Source organism: Ambystoma mexicanum, chromosome 1p (genome assembly GCF_040938575.1).
Source record: "Ambystoma mexicanum isolate Mex_15411 chromosome 1p, UKY_AmexF1_1, whole genome shotgun sequence".
Taxonomy (NCBI): Eukaryota; Metazoa; Chordata; class Amphibia; order Caudata; family Ambystomatidae; genus Ambystoma; species Ambystoma mexicanum.
In genome coordinates, this window is record NC_090921.1 from 533,902,361 (window position 1) to 533,927,097 (window position 24,737).

Genomic DNA, 24,737 nt, shown 5'->3' on the forward strand with positions numbered 1-24,737 from the left:
TACAATGTGAACTCCTTAGAGTGCAGTGAATTGTTTGTTTTACCTAAAAATGTTACCTACAATTGCTGAGGGTGGAAAGGAGACCTGTACATAGGAAATGCCTCTGGTGGTGGATTTTACTGGTGCAATGATTTTAATGGAATATGTGTATTGTAATTTTTGGAAATTGTTCTTTTTGTAATAAGAACTGTGAAAGATGGACATTTTCAACCAATAACAATAAAATAAAAATAGGTTTGTTTATCGTGGAACCAAAATTCTGCTAATTAATTTTTTGGGAGCATTTTGAAGCAGGCTGCAGATTGAAATGAAAATGTTTTCTGGTTTGAATATTCTTCAACTTGACAGATTTGCCAATTTTTGTTTTTTTTCAGTTGCCCGGGATTTTGTCTGTAGCCATAGGAATCTGCACCCCGGTAGTGCGCAGTGGGCTTGATGAAAGAATGTTGGGGTGCTAGGATTGGTAGAGGCCTAGAAAGTCCACCGCTGGCACGAAGCGCAGCGTTTTTAAGCTTTTCAATTCATTTGATCGGATGGCCAGTATGAGGAGGCTCTCTCGGACGGGGATCTGCATTGACCGCTTGTGTTACTGTTTTTCTTTGCAGATGTGAGGTCCTACCTTGGGGTGCACCCTGACTTTGGGTAATGATGATAGCCACACACTTTACAGCCGTATCCGTTGTGGATGAAGGCAGTGCTGGCACTGGGTTGCATTTTCTGGGTCGAGGATCCAGCAAAAAAGGTCACCCCGGACCTGGAAAAATCTACTTTGACCCTTCAATTGGTTCAGTGTGTTTGGGCTCCTATAAACGATGGCGAAGCCAGGTTTTTATGACCTGTGGCAAGCCCACTTGAACATCTGTTCACAATACCTGTGAAATCGATTGTTAGGATTGTACTGTGAGGAATTCGACCATCCGCACAGTGGGTGTGCGCTCACCTGGCCTTTTTACATTTAAAAAAAATTAAATTGAATGATGGTAGATAAACCTCCAGAAAATGTGTGGGGCTAATCCGCACACATTTACCTATGCTCACCGCACAGCATACACATAGATCCATATACTCTGGGTGGACAAAGCCTACTGGCGCTGCCCCCCCTTTCATATTTAGTCGGGATATGACAGCCAAGAGTACATCAAGGTATCTCAAGAAGGAGCGGGCCAAAAATTGTCCTCCTGCCATGGTCAGCCTAACTAACTAACAAAGGCTCCACGGATCCGCTCTGTCCTTTGTAAGCTGGTGGTGGCAGTTTTGCATACTATTCAAGCAGGCCCACGGGAGGCCTGGTCACAGGACTAACAAAAGACTGTAAAAAAAAACAACAATGTTCGATATGCACTGTGTCAAACTGAAGCCAGCTCCTGCCTCTCAGTATCAAGGGCAGTGACCTGCCATGTCTGGGAGTATGTATTTACAGTAGGCAGCCCCCACAGGGAGACCCCATTCAGCAGGTATGAGTATGTGGTTTGGTGGAGAGCAAAAGACTGGTCCCGCCACAGCTTCAAGGATACCTGCCACTTTAATCAGGAACCATAGAGAACTAAATTAACCAGAGAGGCACTTTGATCCAAATCAAGCAGGAAGGTGGGTCAGACTTACTATTACATGTTTTACCCCTTTACCTTTTTTGATGCAAAGCAGTCTGATTATAACCTCATCCATACAGGAGATTGTTGGTGGGGGCCCAGGATTGGTCCATTAAGATAGGCTTAGCCTACACCAATCACTGTGGCCCATTTGGCTTTAAAAGAGGACTGATCCCCTCTTTTGGGTAGATCATCTGAAGACTTTGCAAGGAGTAACAAGAAGAATTCAGCATTGGACCCTGGCTGAAGGTACAGTCTGCCTTACAGCTGCCGCAAGTGAAGGAAGGCCAGCATTTCCAAAGAGGGCAGCAAGATCCTATGGGACTCCATGAATGGGGATTTACACTGCTACGCCGGCACCCGTAATCCAGCAGCAAGGCCACCGGACCGGGTGCCAGAAACGTTAACAGCCTTTGCCGAAATCCTGGCAGCTATACCGCCAGAATACCGGCAAGGGTGTAATGAGGCCCTGTGTCTTTTGGCTATAGGGTAATGGCTAATATGAACGGCAGACCTAAAATAGCCTGCACCCTTACTTTAGCACTGAAATTGTTTTGACCAGAGCGCTCAAGTTTCCCGTGGCGATGTGTAAGAAAGCCCTACTCCTGTTTTTGCTTGGAAATCAGGGGCTTTCAGTTTTTCTATATTTCCATTGAGAAAGAATAAACTACAAGCCCCAGAAACCAAAGGGAAAAAAACAGGACTGGGTGGCCTTCTCACACAATGCCAGGGGAATCTTGAGAGCTCTGTTAAACTCGCCTGCTATGTTTAAACAAAATCGCCTATTAAGTGGGAGGGGGGTGGGATAAATTGGCTGGGTAGTCTCAAACCTGGGCCAGGAGGATGGCTCAGGGGCAACGCATTTGTCTTGGAAGTAAAGCACCACATGTTCAATTCCGGTCCTGTGCTTAGAGACTGGTCTCTGGCATTAAGTGCATTATAAAAGATTCATTAATTAAACCTGGACATGAGTCCCAAATTCCTCCAGATTTAAAAACATCAAAAACGGACCAGAAGTTATCCCTTTATTACAAAGATGCTGGATGCTTGCATCAAGCACAAGACTGTCACTCGAAGTGCTTTGTAAATGTGCATCCCGCTGTATGGTTGCATTTGCATCTACCTCACTATAGTATGGTGTGCGATGGTGTGAGCAGTCTTCTGATTGTGTGTGTTTGTCTCATCCTTAATGGCCACCATGTTTGTAGGCCTGGGCTTTCAATTTACAAACCCTAGTAATCTGGCCCTTCCAGCCAGATGACCAGGTTCATATGAAGTACTAGTAAATAAAACTAGAACTACCAGAATGCACTAGGTTGTTAAATGAAAGCTGAGGCCTGAAAACCCGATTCCTCCAGCTAATAACATTAGGAGGCAGCCACATAGTCTGAGGACAAAAGAAAGATATACCTGACCAGCAGGGCATCTGATTTATTGTGAAGATGCCCACACAGTGCAATAGTTTTAGGGAAAGGACCGCCCACTTGGATATGGACCATACCAATTGTTGCTTTTTAGTCAATCTTGTGCTTTAACAGCTCTGTTCCTCCTGCGATGTGTCGCCCCTTTGTGTAAGTGGAAGAGCTCGAGCATGAGGCTCCATAGCACTAGGTTCTGGTGGCAAAAAGTGAGCACTGGTTGAATGTCCCACACTTAGCATGATGTCTCCCTTCTGCTATAGTCCTCCAGCTGGGGCAGATTGGGTTGGAGGGAAATCAGAGTTTGGAAGATGGTCAAAAGTTTATTTTACCGTTTCTTTTTTTTTTTTAGGATTTCAAATGATCCCTCAGTGACCACCACAAAAGTCAAAAAGAGCAAGAAAAAGATATCGGAACAGAAGAAATCCCAGAGCCTGGAAGAGCCGACAATGCCTGAACCCACGAAGACTTCCAAGCACTCGCCTCTCACCAGGTAAGAGGCAATTCCCCCACACACAGGGAAAGAAGAACCCCTGCTCACTAGGTGAGGACATTCCCCCTCTCAAAGGGTAAGAGGTATTCCATGGTCTCACAGGGTAATAGAGATTCCCGCAACTGGGTTAAGAAATTGACCCCTTCCCATATCATTGTATAATTATTGTGATTGTTTTAAATGTACCAGTAATGTTTTATATTGTATATACAAAACCATGTGGTTATGTGTATATTATGTTAAATAAATAAATAAATAAATAAATAAATAAATAAATAGCAAAGTCGCACTACACTTCCTGTTAACCAGGTAAGAGACTCTCTGTACCAGGTAAAATGACACCTAACAGTAGCACCTGAAAAGGTAAGAGACAGCTCTCTCAGCAGGAAATAGATATTCCCCTTCACTAACTCAGAGACATGCCCTGTGAGCAACTTGGCCAACCCCCTGTAAGCTGAATGGTTGGTCCAGGCTTATCAAGCATTAGAACTGGCTAACAAACAAATCACGCTAAGTCACTGCCGTTACAGCCAACACCGCTTTTCATAAGATAGGGAGCGGACAGGGGACCCAGTATAATTGTACAATCATTCAAATGTAATGCAAAAAAGATAACCAACCATGAAATTTAAAATCCCTCCAAACACTTACTAGTCATACTTGTCCTACGTCTACGGCCAGTGGGATGCTCGGAAATAAATATTCAGCTGGAAATCTCCTAAGGCTTGGACGGGATCACAACCAACAGCGATGGTCAGACCTATGTGGGATCTCTCCTCGCTGATGAGAGCAGGTTGAATAGCTTGAGCTATTAAAACTCTAGTATCATAGGTGTTGGCCTTCTTTGTCTCCTGTCCTGAAGCCAGGGATCTAGTCCCTTTGAAGTGGAGTCTTGCCTCTTATAGGTCAATTTAATATCTATGTGGTCTCATGAAGGACTAACATTGCTTAAATTTGACAGCAATGCACAGCCTACTTCTCTCTCATGTGGCCAGGTGGCCTCTCTCTCCTCCAGGTGAGTTCTACATTGTCTTTGCCTTCTCGTGCGGTCAGAAGGTACAGCTCGCCTTTATCATGAATATCTATCAGGGGGAGGGGGGAGTCTTATTCCTTATCAAGGAACGCCAAAGTGTTCCCACACACCCATCTCAATGATCTGTGTCTCACATGATTCTTCTTACATTGTAACTCAGAGATGTTGTTACTGATATGTGTCTGATATATTTTTTGCTTTTTTTTACAGATCTAAAACGTATGACCTCACTACCTCTAAAACTCTGGAAAATGAGTCTGGCCTTGAACGAAAAAAGTCAGCTACATTAAATGTAAGTCTCCATTTTTTTACTGTAACAAATAACACAGGAACCCAGGCATTGTCCTATGGCTGGTTAAGTAACAGCTCCTAACAATACTAGGGGTTTAGGCCACTGCAAAACTTAAGTCTTTGCGATCCTAACCAGTGAAGGCGTCAAATCAAGAGCAAGTACAAGGCCAGAGCCGGGGTCTATGGATCACACCAATAGCCAAGACTAGTTTCTAGGGGTCATTACAAACCAAGACTAGAGTTTAGGCAATCAAAGTAAATGGTGAGAGTAGGTATTGGCCCATATCAAAGTAAGACCATGGTTTAGGGCATTCCCGAACTGGCCAGGACCAATAGCTAGGGGGGCATGCCAAGAGATATAGCCAGAACCTGGAGTTCTTAATAAAAACCAAGACTAGGGTTATGGTGTCACTCCAAGGACAGTGCCTAATGGGTCATACAAAGATTTTAAATTAGGGTTCTGGGTTCCAATCAAAACCAGCACCTAAGGATCACGCCAATAGCAAATAGCCAGGCCCAGGAGTCACATTGGAGGACATAACTGTGGTTTATAGGTCAAAACAAGAGCAAATGCCAGAGTCTTTGTCTTGTAGAAATCCATATTCTAGGGACTCAACCCATGTGCTAAGACTATGGACTATAATTCACAGGAAGAGTGTGGTTTTAGACCCAGAATATAAGTCAATGCCAAGGGACACAGCAAAGTCAAGACTAAGCACCAGCAGACTACTCCAGCATCAGAGAGAGGGCGTGCGCATATATCACAAGAGTAGATGAGGCCAGGCATCTCTCGCGGAGCAAGACATACGGTGGCCCAGCAGGATATAGTGTCCGGGAGTGGTGTCAACTAAGAAAGACCCTGAAAAGCATCCCATGTAATATTATTGCCACTGCAACATGCCCAGCAATAATATAGAAGTATCAATACTATCTCCTGAAGGAAAATATCCCTGGGCAAAAATGTTGGGAAATATCATGATCCATCATTTACCCTTAACTATGAAACTGCCAGGTGCAGTTCGTGATTTTGTTTATTTTCACAAAAAACTGAGTAGTACTGTGTTGCCTTTTGTGGGGGAATATATTGGAAATTGTGACATGTAATGTATATAATGCTATTAACATTGTTTAGACGGACCAGCTGCCCAGTCTTTGAAGTGTCCCATATTAGCCCAGAAAACTGGCCCACACTGGTCTGCCAGGCTGGCCCTTTCAGAACTTCCCCAAGAATGATAAGGTTCTACACACCTGCAAGTAACCAAGCCAAGCAAGGGAACCCAAACCAACTTACGGGTTTTTGAGGGGAGTGTTTTTAAAATACTCTGTTGAAATGGTGCATTTTTAGAACACTTTTTTGCGAAGAATTGGGTAAACTGATACAGTTTATAATCAGTTCTGTAGGTTAGCACATGAAACATACAGCAGATGCCAGGCCACCAACAGCACACAGAAGGCTTTTTCAACACATTTTCATGATGATTGTGTGCACAACAAATACCATCACTGTCCCCGTTAAAGCACATGTTCATGATTTGTGTGCCCATAGTATATGTCAACATTGCCACTGACCACTTTCATGGTGCTTATGCCCACAATGTTTGTCACCATTGCTAATGTAAAACATTGTAATAATGCTGGTGTTGACAATATCTTTCACCACTACCATTGTGAAACCCGTTCATGATACTGGTGGCAGCAGTATGTGCCCTTGTTGCCCTTTTAAAACCCTTTCATGATGCTGGTGCCTACAATACATCCCATTGTTGCTATTATAAAGCACTTTCATAATGCTGCTGCCCACTATAAATAACTTAATCCCACTAGTGCCCTCGATATGTCATAGTTGCCATTGTAAAACACTTTCATGAATCTGAAATTGACAGTATATGATAACATTACCACTGTGAAACTCTCATGGTTCTGGTGCCCACAGTTTATGCCATCAGTGCTACTGTAAAACACTTAATGATGCCGCTGCCCAATAAAATGTCATCATTGCCATTTTAAAACACTTTCATGACTCTCAATATATGTCTGCACTGCCCACTAAAAGGGCCTCAACAACAAATCAGCCTTTTAGTGGGCCCTCACTTGTATGCACACACACACACATATGCACATATGCACACACATATACATACATATGAACAGGCACACACACACAACTTGTTTTACTTGCTTTCCTGCCATTTCCCCCTAACCCCTCTGTTCATATCCTGCTGAATACCCACTATACCAGCAAGCATCGGGGACTCAAGCTTTGGTACCCTGGGCCTGCAGGCATTGTGCATGTCCGGTGTTCTGAAACTTCAATGCACCAAACCTTCCTATCACCTGAGAACTGAGGAGGTGGCACATTATCACCCCCTCTCCCTACTAGGAACCAGCCTTTATGCCCAATGGCAAATGCCTTGCTGAATGAGCTGTATGCCCCAGCCAGGCAGGGCTTATTGATTAAATGTGCAGCAACTCAGGTCATGGTTCCTGCAGAAGGAGAGAGAGTGCTCAATACACTTCTCGCTCTGCTTTTGTTTTGGTTCTGGCACCTCCATAATGGGAGGCTGGGTGGCAGGGCCTGCAACACCAAGCCACCCATTATGGAAGAGCCGCCCGTGGCTAGGAGTGTAGTTGGAATGGATCATGAGTCCATTCCTAGAATATGCGGGACGTGAGCTCTGCTTGCGATGAGCAATAGGTCTAACTGGCTATATTTTGCACTACTGATGACATGGCAATAGTATTGCAGGTGATATTGTTGGAAACCTTTGTGTAAGGATATTTCACATGAACCGTGTAGGGGACATAACAAAAGCTGCAAGCAGGCGCTAGGTGTCCAAACCGGGAGCCGAGGCAATGGATCCTACTTAGAGCCGAGGCCAGACACCAGAGGCAACAACAAGTTCACGGTATAGGCGTTAAAAGAGGAGCTCAGATCAGAGATTGGGGCTAAAACTAAAGTCAGGGACCAAAGGCTATGTCAAGAGCCAAGATTAGGGTTCATGGGTCACCCACACCATGAACCAAGACCTAGGCACGGATGTCCCACCATGAGCTGAGAGGCGAAACTACGGGTCACAAGAAGAGCCAAACTAAAAGCTAATGGTCAATAGCAGCGTATGGGGTGCAAGCAGGCAACAGAGCGCGGCTCTGAGACACTCAATGGGCCACGTCACTCATGAGCAGGAGGGCACGGGGAGGTCACCGGCAGCCCAGCATTAAGTGACATCAACCCAGTTCAAAAAACTGTCCAATATTCCCCTCCACACGCTCCGCTCTGAATGCCTCTGTGCTCTTCCACCCTGCCACAGAAAACTAGGCTTCTACACCTGTAGTTAACATGGCTGCTTCACCAGGAAACACACTGATGTTCTCTCTCAAACACCGTGCACCGAATCCGACAGCAGTGTGCACGCTGTATGGTCAAAACAAACCGAATTAAACGTTTTATGTAGTGCTTTTTACCTGCTTCAAATCACTGATGTTCGGACACATTTTCTCAACCCTAGGAAAAAGTAATGACTTGTCCCTGCCTGGACTTGAACATTTATGAACATTTATTTATTTGTTTTGTCATTTATATAGCACACAAAGCCCAGAGGCATCTAGGCGCTTTAGTTTAAGAATATGGTTACAGTAAGTGCTGGCAACAACAAACTGAAATAGTTACAACAGAAAATATATTCTTGGAGAAGCTCGCCTCTTGTGGCGGGGAGCTGCATCAAAAATACATATATGGGAATGATTGGTATGGGGAATACATATTTGGAGAACTCCCCTCTTTCTGTTTTCTGCAGCGTAAGCACTGATTTTAGCAGCAAGTACCTAACACAGTGAGCTAGCCGTTTGCCAAATGAACTTAAGCTGTGTAGATAAAGATGTCTAGTGTTTAACGCATGACTGTCCTGGGTGCTACGAATGACTCACAGCCCCTTTAGTTATGTGAATGTGTGATTTGAACTGTTTTGTCACTGTTCAGGCTGCTCTTGGCAGTGGGAAGGGTAGTGATCACAAGCAGTGCGGCAGCCCTTAACCAGGGCAAGTCCAGCCCCGGAGCCTTCGATGCTGCCGGCCCACTGGGCGAATGTCCGATCTGTGTAATGGTCAGTCCGCCCCTGCTCATTAGCATACGTGATATAGTAGAATGTCTATCAAGAGCCAATCAATAGAGGTTATGTTCAATCAGTGGGCGGGACCTAACACAGTGGGCCATCAGCAAACCCTGGCGCACAATAGTGAGCCAGGACCAATGCGTTCGCCCGTCTCGGACTGGCCTATTGGGCAATGCACGAACCAAAAACGCAAAATGCTAGTGTGGGCTCGGTTTTTTTTGGTCAAGGTGGGCCACTTTTGAGCCAAATGTCGGCCAATTTGATAAGTTACTACACTGTGCGGCTAGTATTTTGACCAGTGTAACTAAGAACACATTCTTTAAAATGCACACTTTCCATCACATTTGATCAAAAACCTCCCCCTTGGGTACGACTCAAACATTCTGTCAGAACAGGAATGCATTGCCCCAGTCCGACCCTGCTGATCCACGGCTGCGATTAAAAAAGGTGTGATGACATCTTGAAGCACGTGTGCTTTGGGAAGCACGTGTATTGCGACAGGGGGTTTCTTTAACGCAATGTCCTAGGGCACTTCCCAGTGCCTAGTGTTCCCTGTATATACAGGCGATAAGGACGAGGTGCGGCGAGAGTTTGGTAAGCAGGCTTGTTGGGGCCCTCCCTGTTGCGCAGCAGGAAGCGTGGTTTTGGGGGAAGCTGCTTAGGAATGACGGGGCAGAGGCGTAGTATCCCTTCGTAGTAGGAGCGGGGGCACCGCTTGTGTGTCATGAGCCAGGCAGGACGTGTGTAATTCGCCCGCGGCTGCTCGCGCTCTGCCAATTGCATCACAGGACATTTTTCCACCCATACTCATCGCGTGTTACGCAACTTGCTTGTCCCTTGAAACACGTGAGGCGGCAGAAGCAGCCGACGCCCGTATCTGCACAGGTGTGGTGTCGCCAGGGATGGCATGGGAAAGGGGGCTGGGTCTGGTCGCCTGTATCTACACAGGTGAGGTGTCCCAATGGATGTCATGGGAAAGGGGGCTGGGTCTGGTCGCCTGTATCTACACAGGTGAGGTGTCCCAAGGGATGGCATGGGAAAGGGGGCCGCCTGTATCTGCACAGGTGAGGTGTCCCAAGGGATAGCATGGGAAAGGGGGGCTGGGTCTGGCCGCCTGTATCTGCACAGGTGATGTGTCCCAAGGGATGGCATGGGAAAGGGGGCTTGGTCTGGTCGCCTCTATCTACACAGGTGATGTGTCCCAAGGGATGGCATGGGAAAGGGGCTGGGTCTGGCCGCCTGTATCTACACAGGTGATGTGTCCCAAGGGATGGCATGGGAAAGGGGCATGGGTCTGGTCGCCTGTATCTGCACAGGTGAGGTGTCCCAAGGGATGGCATGGGAAAGGGGGGCTGGGTCTGGCCGCCTGTATCTGCACAGGTGAGGTGTCCCAATGGATGTCATGGGAAAGGGGCCTGGGTCTGGTCGGCTGTATCTGCACAGGTGAGTTGTCCAGGGGATGACATGGGAAAAGGGGGCCTGGGTCTGGCCTTGCTCTGACACATGCAGTCTACCCGGTCTCTGAATACTCGACTTGTCCGTGTATCTCAGATATGTAAAGACTCTTAACCTGGACACAATTATTTGGTGAGAACTTTTTTTGACGCCCATTCCTTCGGTATGTGAAAAATGCATTAAATTAGAAGGTGCCTGAACATGATTAAAACGGGGAGGTAAAGGCAATCAAAAGAGATCATGTTTTCCATAAACAATACGAGCTTAAACAATTTTTCGTGATATAAAAAAATGAAATAAAGAAAAGTCAAGCAATTCACTTTCCGCTTCGAAATCATCGGAAACGTTGTATTGCTGTCCTTCCATTACCAACATGTTTTTATTGGCACATATGAAGGGTTTCGGGGCAATGGGTTGGGATAAGGGTGAATTCGTGGAGCCCTTCGCCTTTTTGTGATCGAGGGAATTTTACAATTGAGGAAGAGTGTTATTGTAAAGTGGGGATGTGTTGTGTGGATTGCTTGCATAGCGCTGGCTGCACACAAAGATGGCTTTAATGCGCTATTTGCATATCACACACGATGACAAACAGCACCAGAGGGAATGTCTCCAGTCACATCCTTCCTTCTTTTCAACAAAACGTCCTCCTACCTTTCTCCAACCACTTTAATTAAAGTTGAGCTCATGAGAACCCACAATGAATGCATATGTATCAGTGGCTGGTAAAATAGCTCAGCTGGTTCAGCCCCCCTAGCAGCTACCAACGCTCAATACATATGAATCTCACAAAGGACACCTCACTTTCAAGCATTCAGAGGTCGATGAAAGGAGTACCATTTAGTTGATCGATACAAAAACAATTATTCTCCAAGTCGCAAGCGCTCACTCTGGGTGTGGCGCAAGTAACATAAACAACCCATGTTATCCCAGCAGCTTCTTTAGCCCACAGGGCAGGTGAATCACTCACATGCAACCTTCTCTGCTGCTTTCCCTCCCTCCCTCTTCCATCACCCGTGTGCTCTTGCTCTCCTTCCCAGCAGACTACCGCCTCCCCCCCCCTCCCACCCCCTGGCAGGTGCACAATACGACAAGGATCAGCGCCTTGACACTACTACGCTGGTGATTCTGTTCAAGATGCCATGGCGCTAAAAAAAAAGTGTCGATCCAAAAGTTCAAATAAATAACAGACTTTGAGAGAGTTGTTTTCACATTTTCTGAGAGTTCCCATTGCACCTGGCGTCCAGTGCAGCTTCTTTTGGGGACAACTGTCACTTTACATTTGCAGGCCGGGGGCGGGAGGGTGGCTTTTTGGGTCTGGTTAGTGGCAGCAAAGACAGACAGCCAGCTAGTGGAGGAGCTGTATCTTCTGAACTTCCTGCCAACTGGGCTATCTACGTTACCCACTGCTGCGCTCCATACAGTTATGGCATCCGTTGGTCGCGCCTGTAGGCCACACCTACAATTGTCTATGACACAAACTGCTACTTACTGGTGTAAAAGCATAGCAGTGTCAGCCCCCATTTGCCCCCCCCTTGTTGTGTACAGATGACATATCTTGGAAACCAACCTGATCAGTCAGAGAATAATAGTCCAAAAACCTTTTACATTTTGGAAACACAGATCACAGTTTATTGGAGCATACAACAAAATTGGGGGGGGCAGTCCCAGCCCTAAAGCACCATGGTTCATGACCATCTATACCACAAAAAACACCTAGCACCCAAAAGGTGGGGCAACTTCTGACTGTTCCGGTGTCCCCTTGCCGCCTACAGGCATGTCCCAAGGCACCTGACATCCGCGCCAGATTGGTGCACAGAGTGCTTCTCCCTCGGGCCACTGCACATGAAGGTGAGGAGTCTCCAATGTCTATAGGGATCCAATGCCCACCATTCCGACTTTGGCTCGGGAACGGCCATTGGGTAACCACCCATGGTTCAAGCCGTGGCAAACTCCTCCCCGGCTAGGACTGCCCCTAACTCCGCCGGTGACAAAAAGGAACAATTAGTACAAGATACAGCCAGCAAATTCCACAAATCCCTTCACCCACTTACACCTCGAACTCCGCTGAAAATGAAAAGAAAACTGATACAAATTGAAGCATGATAAACATTCTAAACCTTTTACCCGACACACCCCTAGTCAATGCACAAAATTGGACAAAAAACTTGGAACCAATGTCCCCCCTGCCACCAGCACCATAAAAACCTGCCCTTTGCACCCACTTACACCTCGATGTCCGCTGAAAAATGAAAATAGAATACGAATTGAAACCTGCAGGTCTTCCTTAACATCCTGTCGCTACTCCCACCCTACCGTCTTGTGAAGTATTCAACTTTGTACCGTGCGCCGAAGCAATTTAAACTACCTTTGTTTGAACTTACACCTCGCTGTAATCAGAACATGTAATATTAGAAACCATCTGCATTAGACATCCTTTGGAACCCTATCCTATACCCCCACTTGCCCCTCGCTGTCCCTTTGCAGTCCTCATCCGTATTTGTAGGCCGTCCCAGGGCCCGGCCGGAAATTCCCGCCCCAGGGGATGCCGTCCCCCCACCGTGACACAGCGGAAGGGGTGGGAACCTCCCTGCAGGCAGGGGGCTGCCAGAGGGACGCCCACGCTATGTGGGACGTCCCTCGAGCGCCCCCTGCAGGGGCTAGTATGTCCCCTAAAACGGGCTAAGTACGTTCAGCGACACTGCGGCAGAGTGGGGCGGACAGGCTACAGGAGCTGGGCGCTCATTGTTCATGGCCTCGGGGTAGCGATGGAAATCTCCACATGCCTTATCACAGCAATTGATGAGGATCCCATGCCCATAATAAGATTATCTCCAGTGGTTCGCCTAGTAAGAGCCAGGAGGAGGGCCGCTCGCTTTGTCATGTTCGTTGGTTGATATATGCTTGTGGCGCCGTTACGCATCTTCCATGCAGAAGAGGCCCCCTGGGCGGGAAGAAGCGAAGAGCTAAGAGGAAATGACGTACAGCAGAGGGGCAAGAAGAGCGCACATCAAGCTAGCTATTTAAAATTCTTCCCTACAGATATCAAACAGCAGACTTCCTTTCCACCCACCCGCTCGGCCAATGCACCCTGGCAGCACAGGCACACGAGGCTCCCCTCTGAACACAAATGCCTCAGTGTCCTCCACGCAGGCCACCTACAAACAGAGCAGCACACAGAACCCAAGTACTTACAGCACCTACGCAATCTTGCCTTTCCCACTGTCCCCACCTATCCATGCCACTCTCTCAGGTTTGCATAGTTGCCAACATCACCCATTCCAATCTGTAGGGGCTTATCCAGTACTGATTTCTTTGCATCCTGGGACTTGTAGTTCGAGTTTCATAATGGGAAAAGTGCAACCACAAATCCCAGAATGGCCAGTGCTGCGGAGGGGGGGGGGCAGCCCCCACAGCTAGAAAGCACATGAAAGTAATCTGAGGGGCAAGGTGACAGTGGGACAGAACACAGCATGTCCAACAGGAGGCAACAAAGCAACCCACTACCCTTCGCCACTATATGGCAAACACAGACAGGAAGAAGGCAAGCGCATAGCAAAGGGCAAAGGGGGACACCAAGGTGCAAACAACCGTCTGTGCCGGCCGGCCGGTCGGGGAGGTAACAAAGCCCCCACAAACACTTGTTAGGGCCTCAGTCAAAATTAGGGGAATGAAAAAAAGGCACCAGTGAGAGAGAATTCAGTTTGCTTGGTAACCGGATGGAGCACAGAGAAATCCACTAGCAAGGCCGGAGCCGCTCTCGGCATCCACTGGCATGGCTGGAGCCGCTCTCGGCATCCACTGGCATGGCCGGAGCAGCTCTCGGCATCCACTAGCATGGCCGGAGCCGCTCTCGGCATCCACTGGCATGGCCGTAGCAGCTCTTGGCATCCTTCACACATTGCTTGGATGCAAGAATCTACCATTGGGAGGATAGTTCAGGGGCACCCAGTTTGTCTTGGAAGCAAGACAACAGAGAGCAGCACATGTTAAAATCCTGAGACGTTATACAAGATGCATTCATTTTAATTAAGACAAACTTGGGCCTTGTTCTGAGCAGCTACACCCAAGTAACCGAGGGGCTCCTTGTTAGTGAGGGCTATTTCTCACTCTCATGAGCTGTGACCAGGTCACTGCAGCTCCTTCCAAGAAGCTTTTACCAAATAGATCCATATGATGTTCCGAGAAGCGCCTCCCTTGCGCGGCACCTCTCAGTTGATGCAGCCGGCCCTTCCGCGAGCCACCTCCCAGTATAATCGGCAGGCCATTCTGTGGAGCTCCTCCCCGCTGACCTAGAATGTTGTTCTTAGAAGTTATTCCCGGCTAACGCCAGTACTTGACTCTTTGGCTATGCCTTGTGAGTGGCCCGGGTTACCGCCTCCAGGAACTGCTGCAGACCAGTCGAGGCAAGGCCAGCAGAAAGCTGTGATTACCAGCGTGTCTTTAGGAAGGAATGGATTAGTTGCACCCTCCAGTAAGCTCACATGCTGGGTAGAAAAGCGTTCCATTCCTTGCAAATCGGGACTCTTGTACTAAATGGGAGTGCAGGTGTAGGTGGGGGAGCTCAAGATGAAATGGTATGGCCCGTGCTGGCATTACGCAATGTGGCCCTCTTCCAAGCGCATCCGGGGAACCCGTAAGATGGTGCATCTCATCGGCTCAAGTCAAGGGTACACACACAGGTGGTTGGAGTCCCCCACTTTTGTCCAGAGGGCATTTGATGCGCTAATTTCTGGTGACACCACATTCAATTGGTATGTTAATGAGTCCCCGCACTTTTTCTTTTTAGCACTTGACCATGTAGTGTGCAGAGGGCACCGCGCCTCTCTGGCAGGCAGTCCTCTCATTCCATACACGACCCCTATACATTAAGCTCCTTTACCAGCCAGCGACATCGTCGGAGAGCCACCCTTCCTGGTGGCAGGGAAGGGCGCAGCTGTGCTAATCCCTTAAGCTGCCCATCTTTTCTCCCTGGAGACTTGCCATGTATTCCAACCATGGGTGGCACTGGGGTCTAATTAAAATCGCTCACAGAAAGAGCTGCCACTAACGAGCTGCGGCGCGGTGCCTCCAGCTGGCAGCGTAGCCGTCACTGGGCGCTTGGGCAACAGCAGGGCGTGGCGGAGCCACCTGAGCCCACGCACGACTGCAAATGCGCAAGGTGTGCCCAGGCTACCTCACCGGGCGGGCATCCACAATGTCAGTGTAACATTAAGAGCTGGCAAAGACAGTTTCTTCCCCTGTGGCACCTGCTCCCGGGCCCTGGTGATTCCTGTAGCAAAGCATAGAGATGAGACGAGGCTTCGGTTATGTATGACCCTCTTTGGACCTTCGAGTTTAATCTTATTTGTATTTTTCGACTATTCAAAACGTTCAGTTGCTCCAGTTAATCTGATTATTTTGGGGTGTAAATCATGCAGCTTGTGTTTCCGTATCTTCCTCTTGCAGCCGTCGCCTTCCAGTCCTTATGCTTTTCTTCATTGTTTTCTTATGCATGAGCAGCACATATGCATTGGCCTTTGTGCCCCCGGCCTTGGCAGCCTGCTTCTCTAGACCCTTTGAAGGCACAGTCTGTCCTGGAGAGGACCGGCTCAGCCATGCCTACAGCATACTTAGGATAGCCTGAGCACCTTTCGGACGCCACATGCATCCAGACTGTACACTTACAGTTCAATCAACGGCCCTCATTCCAAGTCTGGCAGTACATAAATAAGGAGGCCGGTAGCAGTGTACCTGTACCCTTTCCCGACCGCCAGACTACAACTATGCCTGCAGGGGCCGTTGCTCATGGCAGGTATGCCGGGGGCACCAGCTCCTGCAGGCACGGTTTTCATGGAAGCACCGGCACCGTTGGCAACATATAGGATTCCAAAGGAATAGTGACGTGCACTTTTCACCACCTAATATCCCGGGCCGCAGGGACTTGTAATGTCCCAGTGGCACTGGAATATCAGGCCATGGAACAGTGTTGCGCGTTCGGCAGCAACCCGCCGGTAGCACCGGCGGGTTACTGCCAAACTTGTAATGAGGCCCAATACCTTGCAAACCACAAACTCCCATCCATTCTTCCTATACCTTTTCTCATCTGTACCCAGTGCCTTAAGTGGCACTACAAAATGAGCCGGGGCTCATCAAGGGGGTGTGGCCTAATGGCAGGGGTCCTGCTGGCCTGTTAGGCCACGCCCCCACAACGAGCCCCAACTCAATGGACCACTGGCATCCCTGCCAGGCAGCCTTTTGTATAGATCAGCACCCTCGCCCCATGGGGGATAGGGTGCTGATCTCCGCATTTCTTTTCTAGAAGCTATCCTAGCAGGGGATAGCGCCTCACCTATTCAGCCTTAATGGTGGCGCTGGCCCTCGGGCAGCGTCACCATTAAAGCTCAAAGGGTGAGGCCGCTGGAAGCTGAGGCCTTTTTCCTAAAACTGAAACGCCTGAAAATCAGTATTTAGAAAGCAAGGTCTCTGCTTCCAGCGGCCTCACGTTTTCGCCATAATGGTGGCACCAGCCCACGGGCCTCTCTTGCTTAAAGGGATGCCTCACAGGTGCGGCGCCAGCATTATGGCTGAAAGGCAATTTTTTCTGATGCCTGAAGCTCTCCCACACGAGCGAGAGCTTCAGACTTTAGAAAAAAAACCTTTTCGTGTAGTGGCCGGGCTGATAGGGGAGATTAGTTGGCCCCGGCAGGTCCCCGCCTCAAAACGAGATTTCAGTCCCGGGCCCACTTAAAGCCCTGTTTGTACCCCACAACTTCCACTTTCCTTCAGGCGACTAAGGTCTGGCGATCCCTGGGTGGGGTCAAAGACACCTTGAAACTCGGACAAGGGTCAGCCCTTTGAGACCACTATGGTTGCAGGTCGGCCTAATCGTTAATTAATTAGTTCGCGTCACACTCGCTCAGAATGGATATGTCTAGGCACTGAAGGGAAGATGCTGATTGTCTCAGGCTTGCCCATGTTTTGACCCGTACAACCTCACCACCTGCTTATCTTGAATATAAATTAAAAACCCCACTGCTTTCAGCTTGCCCTCCACTTACCCTGGTGCTCAGGGTCGAACTGCCACCTTGGCGCCAAGTCTACGAGAGCTTCTGTTGCATCCTGTTGATCTGTCTGGTCAACAAGTATGTTGATGTCTACAATTTTCACAGCGTAAAGCTTGCACGATGTAGCAAGACCACTAAACATGCGGCAGTATGGCTAGGCCTGGGGCAGTTCTCAAAGTTGGTAGATCCCAGAATGGACATCAACTTTTCCTAGTCAACGGAAAAGAGTACACCTCACTAGGTCTCTAGAACGGTATCACCATCGGAAGTGCTCTGAGAAACATCTACGCTGGTGGACCTATAACATATATCACTATCGGTGGGCCTCTGGACAGGTTTCTCCATCACTAAGCTTCTGCTGATGTACCAACATAGCAATACTCTTGACAAGCATCAATATTTCTAGGCACGATACAGGCTTCTGGACAGTTGCTAGAACTCTAGACAGGCATCAATATTGCTAAGCCACTGGACAGATCTTGATGTTGCTAGAATTCTGTACATGCATCATTGTTGTTGTAACTCTGGACAAGCATTGATGTTGCTAGGCCACTGAATAGATATTAAAGTTGCTAGAACTCTTGTCAGACATTGATGTTGCTAGGCACGAGACATGCTTTTGGACAGTTGCTAGAACTCTGGACAGGCATCAATATTGCTAAGCCACTGGATATATCCTGATGTTGCTGGAACTCTGAACAGGCATCAGTGTTGCTAGGCCTCTGGACAAATATTGAAGTTTATTGAAGTTGATAGAACTCTTGACAGGCATTGATGTTGCTAGGCACAATACAGGCTTCTGGACAGTTACTAGAACTCTGGACCGGCATCAATATTGCTGGACCGGCATCAATATTGCTAAACCACCAGACAGATCTTGATGTTACTAGAACTCTGAACAGGCATTATTGTTGCTGTAACTCTGGACAGGCATTGATGTTGCAAAATTTCTGGACATATATTACTGTTGATTGAAATCTGGACAGGCATTGATGTTGCTAGGCCGAAGTTGCTAGAACCTTTGGCCCACATCAATGTGCGTATGCCTCTCGACAGATATTGATATTGCTAGAACTCTAGACCGGAATCGATGTTACTAGAATTCTTCCTGGGCCTCTCTAGACAGATCTTGATGTTGCTAGAACTCTGGACAGGCATTGATGTTGCTAGACATGTGGACAGTTATCGACAGGTGTTGCAAGAACTCGGGACAGCATCAATGTTGCTCTAACGCTGGACAGGCATTGATGTTGCTAGACCTCTGGACAGATTTCGATGTTCCTAGAGCTGTGGTCAATTTTAGACCTTTCATGGCCTCTGGTAGGTGTCTTCCTGCCAGTGCAGCCACTGTTCTCTAAAGCAGAGATGAGCACACTGTTTGTTTGATAAATATCCGCTTTGATAATTACCCCCGCCACCCGTCGGCATTCATTCGGCATCATGTCAATCCTCTGTCAATTAATGCGTCATACTAGAACAAGTGTGTTGATGCTGAGGGGAACTGCCCTAACACAGCCCGCGCAAAGCCAAAGCCTTTGCTTGCCAAGTCCGACGTAATGTAATCTGCCCAGGGCCTGCTTTCCCCTTATCTACTCGGTCATGAGTGGCAAGTGGAGATTTCTGATAACGTAGCTGGGGAACACAGACACGAGCACACCCAACACCCTCCAGAGCAAATAAGAGAGAGGGAACCGAACAATGGCCCTGGCAGTACACCTGAACCGAGCACGCCTGACCGAGTGCACACCGCGCATGCCATGTAAGTGCCCTGGACTTTAAGCCAAGCTGCCAAAGTCATGGGTTGAAGTAATGGTAAAGAAAACCTCTGTACTCGCCCTACAATGGTGTACAAGCAGGGCTTTAAGTGGGCCGGGGCTAGCCAGGCTAGAGTCTTTTGTAAAGCTGGCTCTCTGTGCAACCCGGTTTTCAGTGGGACTGCAACACAGTAAAAGGCTTTTGTAAATCAGGCCCTCTCTGCAACCCAAAAAACGGAACCAACTCTAAATCCAGCCCAAATATAACCTCTCCAAAACTGCGTCTCCTACAATGTGCCCAGAGCAGGGGTGGCCTGGGAACCAAAAGAGGCCCTAGGAATCATGTTCATAGTGGTCCCATATTACACATTTTCAGCAAGCCCAACACTTTTCCTATGAGAAATTTGGAAATAAAGTCGGTTACCACACAAAAGAGGCCCAGGGTGCAAGGGCCTACCAGGAAATCACCAGAGTTCCGTATAGGCCAGTCCACCCCTGGCCCCAAGCTGTGCACATACACCAGATTCAGCTATGCTTTCAGGGATCTCAGCTCTGCGCAGAGTATCCCGGCCCGGTGCACTCTGGTACTTGTAGTCATGGATTTAGTTTCACAGGGAAAGTAGGGTTTTATATACACTGGGAGTAAATCATTAACACTGTGTGATCTACTTACGCCTAGCATAGGAAAAATTGGGTCTTTATTCCTTGATGTTCCAGTGCATGTCTTTGATGACGTAGTTTATGGGGAGTTTTCCTCCTAGAGTCTACCAGCAGGTGAGACTCTGTATAACTATACCTTGGCATACAGGCCCCAATTATTAGTATAAGCCTGTACTACCCAAAGGTTTGCTAGAATGGCAGAGCAGCCAGGCTTATCTGATGAGGAGGATGTGAGCTGTGGGTAAGGTCAATGCATGGGCCCAAAAAACCTCTCACACGCTTGTAGTTGTAGTAACATACACATGTATTTGATATACACAAGGCAACGTTATATTCAGGTATGCAAATACTATTCAAACTAATCAACACAATAGAAAAAAACAGCAACACTTTTTCAAACCAATAGCAATTGAATGTACCAGTCAGGACCACAGTCCAATGATAGTTCAATGCACATATTAAAGTCGCTCAGACAATGTTCGGTTGTAAGGAAAAAGGGTTATTCAGAACCAGTAATAGCAATTTACCGCTTTGTAATACTTTTCAATGATTGCAATACTTAGCATTCCATCCCTAATTAGTTAAGAGTTCTCTTCAGAGTCAGTGGAGGAGGTGTGCAAAGTGATGTGCAGCAGCAGCCATGGTAACATTCCACAGGATACTTCAATTACTTTCAAGTAGGATGCTCTGGTAGAATAAAACAAGGTACCAGGGACCTTGGAAATGACCACATATAGGCCCAAAAGCATTTGGGCTGGGCATGTGATATGGGTGAACACTCAAACAACAGATACAGCACTTCAGCAACAATATGGCTGGAAGTAAGTACTACCCCGAGCCACACAGTACCTGAGGAGTATTGAAGAAGATGCAGCTGGATTCTTTCCTACGCAGAAGTGGTGGACCCCGTCTCCTGGTCCTTGGTCATGATGATGAAAGGAAGGACGCTGGAAGGGATGTCACGACGGCAGTCAAGAAAAAGGACCCTCAGCAAGGAATTCTTTGTGCTCCCATGTCGGTCTGGGGTTTTGGTGCCTTTTTACAAGCTCCAACAGTGAATGATCACTGCCCTGTCAATCTGGCTCAATTCTCCAGTCCTGCACTCTGGTGAGGGGACTTTGAGGAGAGGGGTGTTGTCTCTAGAGGTCTAATTGGAGCTCACCAAAGTTCTGAGAGGATTCATTCTCAGGAAGATGATGCACTGCAATTGGGTCAGAGGTCCCCTGTTATTGGCAGTTTGCAGCCCTGGATGGTCACAGCACCTCAGGGATAGCTCGTTCTGCAGGTCATCTTATGGCTAGTTGGCCCCACCAGCCAAAGGGAAGGAGTGTTGCTCTTTGGAGCTCCTCTGTCAATTTGAAAACGGTCAGGACAGCAGTGGTCCATTCGTGGTTACTGGAAGAGTCTGCAGGCATCTCTGGTCATCTTCTGAATCGGATCTTCTGTTCCAGTGGTCAACTTGCCGTCTGCCTCAGGAACCTCACCTTTTATCACGATTTCCCATTCATCCTCTGCAAACCCTCCCTGCAGTTAACAGAAAGGGGTGGATGGCTGTCCAACTATGAGAGCCAGCCCCCCAGTGGCAACTGGTTTCTTTCAGGCACATCAGCAGACAAAGGTTGGCAAAGTTTCAGGATCCTTCCATGCTTACTGTCCTCGCAGACACACTGGAGCCTCGGCAGGCTACACAAAGGGTTCCCGCCAAAGACAAAACTCACATCAAGAGCTCCCCTCCCAGGATGGCAGAAGAAGGGTAAAAAAAAGAACCATACAAGAAATGGCTGTGAATGCAGTCTGTGGTGGCAAATTGCAATAAATGGATAGAACACGTCCACTGCCACCAGTCATAACTATAGGGTTGTTACTGTAACTACAAAGTTACAGGAGCAGAGAGAAAGGGGATGCTGCACGTATCCCCTCAGCATTCCATATACGGTGGTGTGTGCTGATCTAAACGAAAAAGCAAGAAAGGGTAAAAAGTATCCCTCTATCCTTAAGAATAATAGTTCTTAAGGAACATAAAAGAATACAGAAAGGAGAGCCCAAAGGACTCCCTGCAGCACTGCACATAGGGTGCTGTGTGCTGCACAAGTGAAACACAGATGCCTTTAAAAGGTATGGATGAAAGTAAGACTCCATAAAATACGGAGCTGGGTTCCCATAATTAGAGCAGAAAGAATGAATGAGGGGAAAAGGGCTCCCCTCATTCAGGAGAAGAAGAAAAAGGTCCAGAAGTCCTGCAGAAAGTGCTGGGGGTCTCACTAGGAGAGGGGATTAAGCATAACACTGATAAATCTCCCTAACACGTAGCCCCCATAATGCAAAAGAGGTGGCGTGCTGGGGGTGGGCGAGAAGCACCGCTGTTTGGGTAATGAAGAACAGCGATCATCTGCCGTCAGCTCAGCCAATAAACGCCGGCACACATCTGCTAGTGATTAGAGCAAGGCCTGCAACCGTGGCTTCAGTTGGGAAAGCGGCCCAGTGTCTATGCATTTTGGAGACGTCGGAGTTGACTTAACTTTGGGCGGGAGACGGTTGTAGACGTGTAGTGACTCTCCAGTCAAAGTAAGCAGCTCTCTGCTTTGGATGGCAGTGGGGTTATCTGAGGACAGACTGGCCCCAAGCCCAGGCTCCATCAACGTGTATTGAAAAGTGTGAATTGAGTGACTGCCATGTATTTGAAAGCGGTGTGTTTAAAAAGATTCCTGGGTAACTTAGTTGTGGTTTATGACCTGAATGGTGCATGACCAAGTTCAGTTGTCAGAAGTTGCACCAGGAGACGCAAGTATTAATCCCAGCTTTACCGTTTTACCAAAGTGTATGGTCCTGGGCAAATCACTTCACCTCCTTACGTCTTTGTTCCACGAATCTACCAAAATATAGATCACCGGATATTAAACCGTACTTGACAATATGTTTTGCTAGAAATTAAATAACATGCTACTGCAGCACAATGGCCGTGAGGGTTATTTCCGGCCTCCGAGTGCCGGCTGCAGGAATTTGCTCCGCTTCCTGTTTGGCGAATGGTTTTGTCTGAGGAGCATGTACTCTTGTGTAGGAATGTGGTGTGAGGTCCCTTGGCTACAACTCCTGAAAGAGATCAAATCTTCTAAGAGGCCTGGGGATCAGCATTGCATTTCAGGCCCCCAGAATAGAAAGCCGGAAATGCAATCATGGAAACGTGATGTAAGATGACGCTGAGTAGAACCTCCCCAGATGGTGCCAGAATGGGCTCGCTTGTATGGGGCAGGCGTGGGCAGGAGGACATTTGCCTCCCAGGCTGGTAGGGATGGTGCTCCCTAAGCCAGCAGGGCTAGCCTTCTGTGTTTTCTCCTCATATTTAAACTCAGTCTAACGTGTAAAATGAGTCTACACGCGCTTGAGCGTATCAAGACACTTACTGATGGCATTGGCAACAAATCTTTCGTATGGCGCTGGCAGAGTGATATGCAGTAAAAGGACAGGCAGCGATGACGGCTGCTTACATTTCTCTGCTTCCATTGGTATGAGAGCAAAATGTTTTGTTGGTTCGTTCATGCAGGTCACTTTTATACAGATGCTTCTGCCAGCCAGTGTGTATTTCATTAACCCTACACAGTTTTGGGCTGCCTACTGTATAGAGGATACAGTCTTCCAGAGTCAGCCATGCCATGTATGAGTGTTAACCAGAGACCTAGGCTTAACAGGGTGAGCTATTTAACTCTGGAAAGCATTAATGAAGCCAATACTTTCTCCCAGGCCTAGATCTCAGTTTTGGTGTTTTCAGACTAGAAAGGCCGTGCCGGGCTCCAGCTGCTTCTGAAAATGATCTTTGCGTTTCGTGGACCTTGTTTGCTTCTTCCTCCTCATGCTTCGTCCTCTCCTTTGCTTTGGATATGCCCTGTGAGACTGTGGGGCCTACTTAGAACTTCGGAGACCTGTGTAGAGAATCGTAGGACATTCTGTGCATCATACTACCTGCAGTAGGAAAGGCATAGACACCCCATTTAGCACAAGCGTTTTACATGTCTTCTATAAAAAGAGACAAGACGTGAAGGGAGCCTTTTAGTGAAACATATATAAACTGTTTAAATCTGGGTGAGTGATCGCCAGCCTCGGTGGTGGCACTCTGTGTCTAAAGTTGTACCCATACGTGTCTCCATTTTTTGAAAACACCCCTTTCCTTGTTTTCAACATTCATTTTAAACATCCCTTATTCCCGAAATCAAGGAGTCCATAAAAAACAATTGTAAAACCCTGCAGCTTGCAAATGTATTACCTGCGCAAGGTAATACATTACTTGCCCTATCTGTCTTCACATCACAGAATTGTTTCACACAAGCATCTTGTGACTAGAATGTGCACGAGTCATTGCCACACTGTTTTCATGTCAACAAATTAGACACATCACAGACTAGCTAGAACAATCTGGCTTATGGGGTGCAGCCATTTACTGTGCAGTATACACAGCACGAGGGGCTTTGGAATGCTAATGGCCCCTTCCGAGTGAGCTGCGAATGGTCAGAGAAAGGAGACATAAGCATTCTCCCTTTCACCCTTGTGTCTGCATCAAACCAATAATAAAAGATAGGACTTGAAAGAAACAGACCTGGGGAATGTCATGTGGCCTGTGCAGCCCAACTATGGATCCAGCATAATGATACGTACAAGCCCTTTATAGGTGCCAGCTGGCATATACACAAAAGCAACCCTTTTGGTTGTATTTCACGGAGACAGATCTGTGTGTTACACTTCAAGCAAGCACCCGTTTTCTTGTTTTCAGGGACGAGAATGCGTGCCACAAAGCAATTTAAGGTCCACTTCCGGGTCACCAGCCTACGTTGTGTGTCTGGTGACGGCATGGGAGGGGGCATGCATTTTAGTGGACGTTTCCCATCGCTTTGCATAGAAAC

At 47.7% G+C, this 24,737-nt stretch overlaps 1 protein-coding gene across 2 annotated transcripts in view; it reads left to right on the top strand.

Annotated features, from left to right (window-relative positions):
- Positions 1 to 24,737, top strand: part of LOC138574944 (GRAM domain-containing protein 2B-like) — a 295,997-nt gene that overhangs the window by 232,536 nt on the left and 38,724 nt on the right. For both annotated transcript variants that reach the window (XM_069649444.1, XM_069649445.1), the window contains exons 2-3: positions 3,360 to 3,500; positions 4,744 to 4,825. In XM_069649444.1, the coding sequence (XP_069505545.1) occupies positions 3,360 to 3,500; positions 4,744 to 4,825 (223 nt within the window). The remainder of the gene's footprint in view (positions 1 to 3,359; positions 3,501 to 4,743; positions 4,826 to 24,737) is intronic.